This window comes from Megalobrama amblycephala, linkage group LG24, assembly GCF_018812025.1.
Source record: "Megalobrama amblycephala isolate DHTTF-2021 linkage group LG24, ASM1881202v1, whole genome shotgun sequence".
Classification (NCBI taxonomy): Eukaryota; Metazoa; Chordata; class Actinopteri; order Cypriniformes; family Xenocyprididae; genus Megalobrama; species Megalobrama amblycephala.
This window is the reverse complement of record NC_063067.1, coordinates 5,413,735-5,425,843: the sequence shown is the minus strand read 5'-3', so window position 1 is coordinate 5,425,843 and position 12,109 is coordinate 5,413,735. Positions and strand designations below refer to the sequence as shown.

General features: G+C 35.4%; 1 protein-coding gene across 1 annotated transcript in view; it reads right to left on the bottom strand.

Moving 5' to 3' along the window:
* ghrhrl (growth hormone releasing hormone receptor, like) overlaps positions 1-12,109 on the bottom strand; it is a 55,382-nt gene that overhangs the window by 8,406 nt on the left and 34,867 nt on the right. Inside the window, exons 9-12 of the mRNA XM_048177194.1 lie at positions 8,495-8,555; positions 6,767-6,836; positions 6,598-6,689; positions 1,376-1,505 (exon numbers count right to left, since the gene is read on the bottom strand). Of these exons, the coding sequence (XP_048033151.1) occupies positions 1,376-1,505; positions 6,598-6,689; positions 6,767-6,836; positions 8,495-8,555 (353 nt within the window). The remainder of the gene's footprint in view (positions 1-1,375; positions 1,506-6,597; positions 6,690-6,766; positions 6,837-8,494; positions 8,556-12,109) is intronic.

Here is a 12,109-nt window from a genome sequence, read left to right as displayed (position 1 = left end):
GTGATGTTAAGGGCAGTATTTTAATTTTCTGTCATGATTGTGAAAAATGTCGCCATTGTTGGTCATTTATGCTGAATCGAGAACTGTAATAGGAACTCACGATATCGTTCGGGGGAAAAAAAACTGCTAATACAATTTTGCCTTGGTTGAGAAGGTGAGACGACTAGCAAATGTAATAATGTCACTAAATAAACCCACTATCTTTCACTCAAAACAAACACATACTGTAGCTGAGTTTTGTATTTGGTTTTTGTGTAATATTTAATTAACATTGTTTGTGAGTATGACTCACCCGCTTGTGAATGATTATAACTTGCACACAGCCACTTCAAAACTGTGCACGAGCTTCTATAGGTTTGATTTCGGTTGTCATTTGTTGAAATAAATACAAAAATACAGCGTGTCGGTGTCTGTCCCTGAATGTGACCCTCCGATTCTCCTTCGTGGTCATATGGGAAAGTGAATATTTACAAAAACAACATTAAAACTAGTTACATTTACACGCTTCCAACAAAGAAATGCATCGACTTCTGTCAGCTTGTTAAACATTTATTTTATTTGAACATTTTCTACAATACGACGGCTGAAGCAGCAGCGCGTGACTGTTTTCATGGTAACCAGATCAACATGAACGGAATTCTACAAAAATGAAGTTAAAACACCAAATTATCATTCAATAGGATAAAATGTCTTCTCCTCCCTGCAAACGATAGCATGAAGAATGTGAATATTTAACCAATTCAAAAACAAAAGGTAAGCAGGTATCCATATTCATTTCAGTATCAGCAGACGCAAAACGCTATAAAAGGCGACAACTTTTAAAGTTAAAAAAAACTAAATAAGTTATAAAAAAACGGTATAAGATATGTAAACGATAAAAACACCTTCTGGGTTCTCGATTTTAACGATTTGAGCAACCATAAACAACGCAAAACATACGAATATTGAGTTTTTGATAGGATTCCTATATAGAAACATCACTCCCTGCCCTCCGGACACATTCGCGCTGCTGCTGTGACGTCACGTGAAACCAACCTATTCTGACTTTATAACTCGCAATTCTGACTTTATATCTCGCAATTCTGACTTTATAACTCGCAATTCTGACTTTATGATTCGAAATTCTGACTTTATGACTCGCAATTCTGACTTTATAACTCGCAATTCTGACTTTATGACTCGAAATTCTGACTTTATATCTCACAATTCTGACTTTATAACTCACAATTCTTCTTTTTTTTTTTTTTTTTTTTTGTATTCTGTGGCAGAAACAAGCTTCCATATATTCCAGCCTTAGTAAGTCTACGTTCAGTAATTCACACTCCTGCTGATGTCTGGGTTTAAGCTGTGTTGTGCTGATAGCGGGCTGGATAACCTGGAAGGAGCCCAGACACAGCTCGATGCAAAGCCGCAGGCTCACGTTGAAGTAGTCTGGGAGAAAGCTGAAGACCATGTAATGAGTGCCAAAGAGAGGGATGAGGAGGAGGGTGGACTTGGTCAGTCGCCTGAGGGAAGGAGAGATAAAGGAAGGAGAGGAGGAAGGGTGAGAGGTTATTGGGTAGAGCTGGGTGCTTCTGGTGAGTGGATTTTATAGATTCAAACAAGAGCATAATACTGCATGACTTCAAAAACAACACTTTAAAAGGAATAGTTCACACAAAAATGAAAACATTTACTCACAAAGTCCTCCCTAACCTGAATGGGGACAGATGCTGTGAAAGCTCCAAAAAGGACCAGGCTATTTGAGAGGTTTGTGTGAAAGAAATCTAGCATGTCACTTTAGGTCATGATATATGAGAGAAACCATGCCATTTTGGTATCAATGACGCACGGATGGAGAATGAGATGTTCACTTTTACTGTCCTCTAATAATAATAATAACAGCATATTGGTGATGATTAACCCTCTACTGCACACATGTTGATGGCACATGAAAAAAAAATATTCCACATCATTTTTTGGTTCATTTGGGAACATTTTATCGATTAAAAAAAAAAAAAATCCCCCCACCCTCCCCCAACCCCACAATATTTTTCCGTTGCCTCAGGGCAACGTTGTGCGACAATGGTACAGAGTCATAGAGAAAATTATCATCAAAATCAAATTTAAAAAAAAAAAAAATCAAGAAATCATTAAGTAAAAAGGGAAAAACACTTGAAAGACATTGATATATTGAATTTGATACATGCATAGGTCTGTATCATATAGTGTGCTATGCCATATAATGTACTTCATGTGATAAGATTTCACTCCGTACGAAACTTCAAAAAGCACTTCTTCTCTGCTGTGACATAGTGGTGTATGTTACAATTTTTGCACATCACTTTGGGTGTTCCTGCACACCCAGGAACCCTGCATCTTCCCTTCTTATAATACATTGTGGCCAATGAGAGGTACTGTCTAAAATCTCCTCGAAAAGTACCCCTTATCGCACAACGTTGCCCTGAGGCAACGAAAAGAAAAACTGAATTTCTGAACATGCAAAATAAAAAAAACTTCCTAAAACCTGACAAAAGGCTTCTCTACACCTTCATACACGCACACATATTTTTATGTACAGTTCATGTCGTTTTAAATAAGATTACCAAAGCAAATAATATTGCCTTCTTCTCACACCATGTGCTCCTGTGACCATGTGTCAGAACAGGACGTCCCACCTCTTAATGGTGCTTGATATTGACTCCAACACCTTACTGGACTGTTATTTGGTACTTTCTCAACCTTTCTAATTGGTTGTAATCATTTAAAGAAAAATTTACTAAACATAGGGCTTAAGAAAACTTTCCGTTGCCTGAGGGCAATGCTGTGCTGTAGAGGGATAATGACAACATTTTTATTTTAGGGTGAACTATTCCTTTAATATTCACAGTTTTCCTCTGTATATACACATAGATATGCATATTCTTAAGTGCATTATAAATACTGTGAGTAATGTTGTAGGTATAATCTCTTGTGTTTGTTCTTCATTTGTGAGACCGATGAAAGCATTTGCCTACTGAATATGCATGTGTGCAGAGATGATTATAATTGCTCTGCTAATTTTAAATCACAAACATAAAATGTATTATTTATTAATATAAGAATTAGACCATCTTTCTGAGTTTATATAACTTGAGCAATATATTACAATTTTTCCGAAGCCATACAATAGCTTTGTATGAAATTGAAAGTTTATTTACTGACATGTTTTTCTTTTTTTTTCACAGAAGGTGAAATATAACTATAAATGTAGATGAGGTGCCTCAGTGTTAAACACTCACGGATCAATGAACCCGTGATGTTTTACTATGATAACACCAATGCACACAGTGAAATGTGATTTAATACAAAACAGTGGAAACTCTTAAAACCGCAGATTCTGGAGAGCATAGCTGTCATTGACAGGCCTGTGTGAAATCTCCATATCCATGAGTATAACAACAGCAGCAAATACTCATTTCTGGCAAAACAGAGAGTCTCTTCATGATAACAGCATTAACAGGACACATAATAACCAAACACATACACACATCTCTCTCCAGATAATCTGTACAGGTCAGTGCTCTTAAACATGAGCTGGGTACAATCCTCGGACACATGGATATAAAAACAGTGGAAATTTGATTATGTTGCTTGGCAACAGCCTACATTTTGGCCAATTAACTATATGACTTGGCAAAATAATTGCTGGTGATTATTGTTACTGTTTCAATTTGATTACCATAATCATATACCAAGGTACTTCAAAGAACACCTCAGTATTACCATTTTACATGCCCAAAAACCATGGTAATACCATGGTTCCACATCCCAAAAGATGTACCATGGTATTGACATGTTTCTGTTTTATTGTATTGTTAATACTTACAAAGAACTACCAAAAAGTATAGTATTTTGGACATTGTGAGCTACGAGGTTGTTAATCTATGGTTTTTGCTTCTCCTGACACTGTCAGCCTGCATTATTGCAACTTATTTTTAAAATAATAGTGAAAAACTACATTACCCATGATGCTGTACAGAAATTCCACCAATCAGAGTTGAAAAAAGCAACACACGCCAAAAGAACTTGTTAGCTCCGCCCACTCCCATGAAGCACTGTGTAATCGAGTCGATCTCTACGCTTTCAAAATACTTAATATAGTTTAATTTTATTGCAAAATATGCACATATACACAAACATTTGTTTTATATATACATTTAACATTTTTAAATGAGTAGTTTTACAGTATATTTCTCCATCTTTTTTAATTTGATTATGCTGCTCACAATGCTTCATGGGATTGTAGTTCTTTTCCCTCACTAAAGCCGTTAATTACACAGTGTTGTACCTTTGTATTTTTGTCAGATTTTCATATATATATACTTTCATATATATTTTAATTCATGTCATATTTCATATATATTCTATATATAATTTATAATTAACTATTAGATAACTATTAGACATATACAACTATTAGAACTTGTTTTCGTTAATTGAAATAAAGTTGAAATAAATACATATATTAGATGAAAAACTTAGGGTGTTTACATGACAATGATGTACAAAATATGGAAACGTTTTTCCTTTGCATTTTTTGCGTACAGACGACAGTATTGTTAAAAGGATCAGAGGGATCTGCGAAAACGACTGAAAACGCTGTATTCTGCTACTAGGCCAGTAGGTGGCGATGTCAATTCATAAAGAAACATTACACACCTATAGACTGAACATGTTAATAAGCATGCACGTCATCACCATTTTCACAAATTGACGTTTTTGTAGTTTACACGGAGATAATAACAGTATCGTTTTCAAAAACGTACACCCGTTTTCAAAAGTTTGCGTTTTCAGGCCTTCAAAACGCAGTTGTCGTATAAATGAATGGCCAAAACGTTGAAGTACTAAAATCGCTACAACTAAAACATACATTTAAATACAATAAATTGAATTAAATAGAAAAAACAAAAATGACAAAAGCACATAACAAAATTACTAAAACTTACTAAAAGCTAATTTAAAATATTAATATTAATATATAAATAATACCAAAATAACTCTGCTTGTGGGTTATGCATTAAACTACCTAAAACAGCAAAAGCTATTTTATTTCCCGTGACTGTTGTCATAATCACCAGCGCTGCTATCCTCTGGTCTCTACAGATGGAAGTACAGTAGAGATGCTGTAGAGGCTGAAAGAACAAAGGCACGGCACTTAAAAACTATCAAAGGACCCTAGCGGTGAAAATGCTATTTCCTGTCAGCATGCGAGGTTCGCTTCACCTTTAGATCTGTAGTGCTTATCCAAGGATCTCAGTCTCACTTCATGCATTTCATTAGCACATCCCTGGAGTTCATGTGTGTTTATGGGATTTAAAAGAGCAAAGTTTGCATAAAATTCAGTCTACTACAACAGCCTCATCTGGTTCATTTTTGAAGGCTGTATAGTATCCTTGACACTTGACCCAGTATTAGCACTTACTTTTTCTTTTTTCTATTTCTATTCTCTCTCTCTCTCTCTCTCTCTGTGTGTTTTTGTTTATTTTACAAACATCCTTGCTACAAGCACTTTTCTGGAAAAACTGGGACTTGACACGGCACTTGCATACTGTTGCCTTCATGTTGATTTGATTGCTTTTGTTGTTCTTATTTGTAAGTAGCTTTGGAGAAAAGAGTCTGCTAAATGATTAAATATTATTCACTGCCTATATCCCACTATCCTGTGCATGCTATATCTAAAATATTATTTTTATTGGTCATTCGCTCATATTAAATAATATTTATCACTTAAGCATTGAAATCATTAAGTATTTGCTATTTTTGATCAATAGACATCGTGGCACCTTGGGAGCCTGTCTGAAACAAGTTTCGGTAACACTTCACAATAAGGTTATATACTAACATCAGTTAACGCAACAGTCAACATGAACAACAAATTCTTTTTTTTACATTTATTAATCTTGATTAAAGTTAACATCCATGTTGTGCTGCTTGATATTTTTGTAGAAATGTCGATACTTTTTACAGGACTCTTTGATAAATAGAAAGTTCAATGATCACAAAAGTTTAAATGGTATTGTTTCCACAAAAATGTTAAGCTGCAATTTTTAACATTGATAATAATCAGAAATGTTTCTTGAGCAGCAAATCATTATATTAGAATGATTTCTGAAGGATCATGTGACACTGAAGACTGCAGTAATGATGCTGAAAATTCAGCTTTGATCACAGGAATAAATTACATTTTTTATAAATAATAAAATAGAAAGAAATTATTTTAAACTGTAGAAATATTTCATAATATTGCTGCTTTTACTGAGCAGAAGAGACTTCGTTCAAAAACAAATTGTGATAGATGACAGATGCTGTATATTTTTAAATTAACATTAACCAATATTTCTAAAAGCTTTTAGTTCATAATAGCTAATGTATTTAATAAAGTTGAAGTATAAAACCCAGCAAATTGTTAGGTTTATTGTAAAGCTCTCACCACTTGAGTCACCAATCAATCCCCCACACAAACCTGCTGCTCGTCTCCCATAGAGAATGAACTGAAAACACCCACCCATCTCCACACATGCAGCGAGTGTCCCTTCAGATCTCATGGGATTGTGTTTTCCGTTACAGTTGGCGTACCTGTACTGAGCTGAATTGTTGAACTGGATCAAGCGAGGGTTCAGTTTCTGCACCAGAATCCTGATAATGTTCATGAAGAGAAGGAAGTTCACCTGGTTGGGCAAAAAACAGACATGAAAATAACTGTGTGAGTCCATTCATTCATCCATGTCACCATACATTATCTTACCCCTATGGATACTACAATGGGACCCTTGATGATCCACCAATAAGGAGAATCTTCATTTATGTCCCAGCACCTGAAAAAAAAAAAAATCAAAGACCTGAACAGACGTTTTCCGCAAATGATGGAACTATTTAAAAGGTCTTCCAACTTTTCTGAACCACAGAGCAGCTTTTTGCCTTTAAACTGTAGATTTTTTAAATTTTCTAAATAAAATATGAGTAATGCTTGCATATGTTAAAGCTCTAGGTGGTTGCTGAGGTGTTCTGCATAGTTTTAGTTTGTTTATTATGTGGTTGATAGAATGTTTTATCAAAGACTATAGAATAACACAAGACGTGTCACTCGTATTGTTTTGAATGGGAGAAAGTGTAACGCGCAATATGGCGGAATAAGTCCCGCCTTCAAAATAAGAGCCAATCGCCGACTGGTAAAGTCATCGCGTCACTGCAGCGGCCGTTAGAAGCACCGGTTTCTACAGAAACAGTCAGACGCGCGCCTCCAAAATGAGGCACAAGGGACGCGCATTTAGGTCTGCGCATGCGTATTAAATGCGCACTAAGACCACTTGTCTTAAAGGGACTTTGACCAAAGTCATTTCACTCGGCGGCCATCTTTGAAACGCCTCTCGGGCATCCTGGGCATCATGCAATCTCTTTGAATGGGGAAACATCAAATTCTTCAAAACTGTTTGCCAACCTTACGATTAAATTTCATATTTGAAATCACCAATGAAATCTAACAACAACCGGCTCATAAATTTAGTTTCTAAACGCTCGAATCATGACAAAAAAACACAAATTTTCAGGCTGGATCAAGCTAATGCGCATGCGCAGACCTAAATGCGCGTCTCTTCTTTTACTGTCTATGGTCTCTTCGGAGGCGCGTGTCTGTTTCTATAGAAACCGGTGATTTTAACGGCCGCTGAAGTGACGCGAAGACTTTACCAGTCGGCGATTGGCTCTTATTTAGAAGGCGGGACTTATTCTTCCATATTGCGCGTTACACTTTCTCCCATTCAAAACAATACGAGTGACACGTCTTGTGTTATTCTATAGACCTTATTTACCAGAGAAACAAGCGCGCCGCCATCTTTATAAAATTGTCTTTGAACTTCCGTTTTGCGTTAGCTCTGTACATTTCTATGGCATCACTGTCAAAGAATAATTAGTTGGTTAAGTGGATTTACTTGTTGTAGAGTTAATTAAAGTTATTATGAGCATTGTGTTTAAAGCAGATGTCTTAACAAATGTCAGTAGATTGGGAAGATTTTAAAACGAGCAGTTCATTCATAAATGTAATATTGCTGTGGAAATACAAACCGGAAGTCAAAAGACAACGAGCGCAACGCTGAAAGGGGGCGGGGCTAAATAAGGTCTATAGTCTTTGCTTTGGTTTTATGCGGTTCTGAAAGGTTTTAGCGTGTTGCTAGAGCATTCTAGGTCATTGCTTTTTGGCCCACCCTGGTTCCTAGATAGACCCCTTCAATGTCTTAACCAGGTAAGATGCAATAAAGCAGCCAACGATAAAAGCCATTACTTTATAATAAGTGCAACATTCATTCTAGAAGAGTTTTGCACAGGTGGCAATCTGAGACTTCTTGTAGCAGACTAGCTGCTGATCGAAAACTTCAAAGGCGATGAGATTGAGTCTTTAGTGTGTGTTTGGCATTAGGGGCTTGTTCAAATCCCTCACTAGCACAACTACTTAAGGTAGAAAAAAATGTGCAATTACTCTGTGTCCTCAAAATACACCCTGGAGCAGATCCAGAGGATGATGCAGACCAGCGGAACACCTGCGAGAAAAGACGAGAGAGAGACAAAAAGATTATAGTGTGAGTAAAAGGGAATCTTACAGAGAGTGTTCAATGCAACGCTGTAAAAAAGCATAGATTATATACCTAGAAGCTATTACTTTCAATGCTGATCATGATAATGGCACTGAATGTAGAATCTGAAGCAGTTTGATCCAGACTTTATTCAATGATAACCGGAAAGAAATATATTAAAAGAAGATTCAGAGCTATTCTGCATGAAATATTAAGTGCTTTTTAGTTAAATTACCAAAAGTTGATGTAATCCAAAATTAATAATTTAAGCAATTAGGAAAACGTTTATGGAAATTAGACAGAATCCGTGAAATTCATGAAGTATTAAACATATTTGCACAAGAAAAAGATCATTTTCAAGTGTTTTCCATATTTCTAAAACAGAAATTAGCAGATCTCCATAATATCATCATGAAATGCCGTTTGGAATCCATATAACTTTCCTAATGTGATGCAAAAGTATGTGACACAGGATATTCAATGAGAAAAAAATTGGATTAGACTTGATATAATACTTCAGGAATTGATTGTAAAAAGCATTATATACCAGAATGTAGAGCTGCAAAATTAATCGTTAAAAGATCGCAATCTTGATTGAAACACCCACGTGATTTCATTCAATTTAACTATTAAACCTTTGCCAAGTATGATCTCAGTGAACATTCATACCTGCATCGGCGCTGCTGCTGAGCGAGAGAGCAGTTGTCATATATAGGTATAAAACAGATTCACAAACAGTCTTTTCAACCACACAGTGTCATTATTTCTGTTACAATAATTTAAATTATCACAGAAGTACTGGGATAAAAGTTTATAGTTTGGATATAAACACTGATGTCTACAGCAGCGATCAAAATAGAGTAAATCACTTGATGCTTCAAAATAAAGATTGTATCAATTACATAGTTATGCCAGTAGGTGGCGACAAGTGTTAAATATATTTTTAAAGGTGCCCTAGAATTAAAAATTTAATTGACCTTGGCATATATAACAAGAGTTAAGAGTTAAATAACAAGAGTTCAGTACATGGAAATGACATACAGTGAGTCTCAAACATCATTGTTTCCTCCTTCTTATATAAATCTCATTTGTTTAAAAGACCTCCGAAGAACAGGTGAATCTCAACATAACACCGACTGTTACGTAACAGTCGGGATCATTAATATGTACGCCCCCAATATTTGCATATGCCATCTCATGTTCAAGGCATTAGACAAGGGCAGGCAGTATTAACGTCTGGATCTGTGCACAGCTGAATCAACAGACTAGGTAAGCAAGCAAGAACAATAGCAAAAAATGGCAGATGGAGCAATAATAACTGACATGATCCATGATAACATGATATTTTTAGTGATATTTGTAAACTGTCTTTCTAAATGTTTCGTTAGCATGTTGCTAATGTACTGTTAAATGTGGTTAAAGTTACCATCGTTTCATACTGTATTCACGGAGACAAGAGCCGTCGCTATTTTCATTTTTAAAACACTTGCAGTCTGTACAATTCATAAACACAACTTCATTCTTTATAAATCTCTCCAACAGTGTGTAATGTTAGCTTTAGCCACGGAGCAATATCAAACTCATTCAGACTCAAATGCAAACATCCAAATAAATACTATACTTACGTGATTAGACATGCTGCATGATGAACACTTTGTAAAGATCCATTTTGAGGGTTATATTAGCTGTGTGAACTTTATTTATGCTGTTTAAGGCAAGCGCGAGCTCCGGGGCGGGAGGACGAGAATTTAAAGGGGCCGCAGCCTGAATCGGCGCATATTTAATGATGCCCCAAAATAGGCAGTTAAAAAAATGAATAAAAAAAAATCTATGGGGTATTTTCAGCTGAAACTTCACAGACACATTCAGGGGACACCTTAGACTTATATTACATCTTTTAAAAAGACGTTCTACGGCGTAACAATGTACTTGATACATTTGTCATTGAATCATTCATTCAAGAGATTCATTCAAAAATGCTGATTCATCCAGTAATGAAACAAGTGAGGTCTTTGAGTGAGTCATTGAATCATTCATTCAACTGATTTTTTTTTTTAAAGAATTCAGATTAATTAAACATTTCAAATAGACTGAAGCAATTAACATTTTGTCAGAACCTCTAGTAAATTCCATGTTGCTTTGATAACATTTTAAAAACTAAAATTAATTCTTTAGAATAACATGCACTAACACATCACTCGCAATAAGACCAGGAACATGTATGAGAATGAGAATGGTGATTTGTACATATAGTTATATTCCTTCTGTGCGTCTCTATGTTGAGTACTGCTTCTACAATGTCATTTGAACTGTTTGTTCTTTCAATTGTCTGCTCAAATCAAGGACGATGGAGGTGCCAATCACTGGAGTTGTTCTGACACTTCTAAGCCCTCTCAGAGTCCCAGAGACCAGAGGAGAGACAGACAGACAGAATATAAATGGGAATTGAGAAACAGAACAACAGAAGGATTATGCTGTACTTCACTGATTGGACTATAATAGCTGCTAACATGAGAAAAATAATAGACTTTAGAAGCATAAATGATGATAGAGTAAGTAGCCAAGAAATAAGCATCATAATGTACAGTCAGTTGGGTCATTACTGCAAAAATAAAATGCCAGACAAAGTGATCACGACCCAGACACAAAGCATATCATTTATTCTATACATACACTACCCTTCAAAAGTTTGGGGTCAATAAGATTTTTTTATCATTACTCCAGTCTTCAGTGTCACATGATCCTTCAGAAATCATTCTAATATGCTGATTTGCTGCTCAAGAAACATTTCTTAGTATCAAAGATGAAAACACTGCTTAATATCTTTGTGGAAACCGTGACTGTTTTTTTTTTTTCAGGATTCTTTAACGAATAGAAAGCTCAAAAGAACAACATTCACGTGAAATAGAAATCTTTTTTAAAATTATAACTGTACTGACTTCACTGTTTCTGATTAATGTAATGCATCCTGGTACTCAATAATTAAAAAAAAAAAAACAAACAAACAAATCTTTCTGACGCCAAACTTTTGAATGGTAGTGTACCTTTGCATTATTGTCAAAGGTCATGTCAATCTCCTGACAAAGCAACACTAACTCAACCAATAGCGTGAGTTTGAAATGGGAATATCTGTTTGCTGTTTGTTTGACCAATGACAGATGGAATGTGTTCAGGAAAACTGTTTGTCATTATTTTTGCAATTCCATTTGTTGGTGTTAGTGGCACAGAAATGACATGTTTCAAACTGACTAGTCAACCAATCAGTCTTAAAAGGACAGTGAGTGTTGATACATTTGTCATTGAATCATTCATTCAAGAGATTCATTCAAAAATGCTGATTCATCCAGTAATTAATCAACTGAGGTCTTTGAGTGAGTCACTGAATCATTCATTCAACTTTTTTTTTTTTAAAGAATTCAAATTAATTAAACATTTCAAATAGACTGAAGCAATTAACATTTTGTCAGAACCTCTAGTAAATTCCACGTTGCTTTGATAAAATTTTAAAAACTAAAATGAAT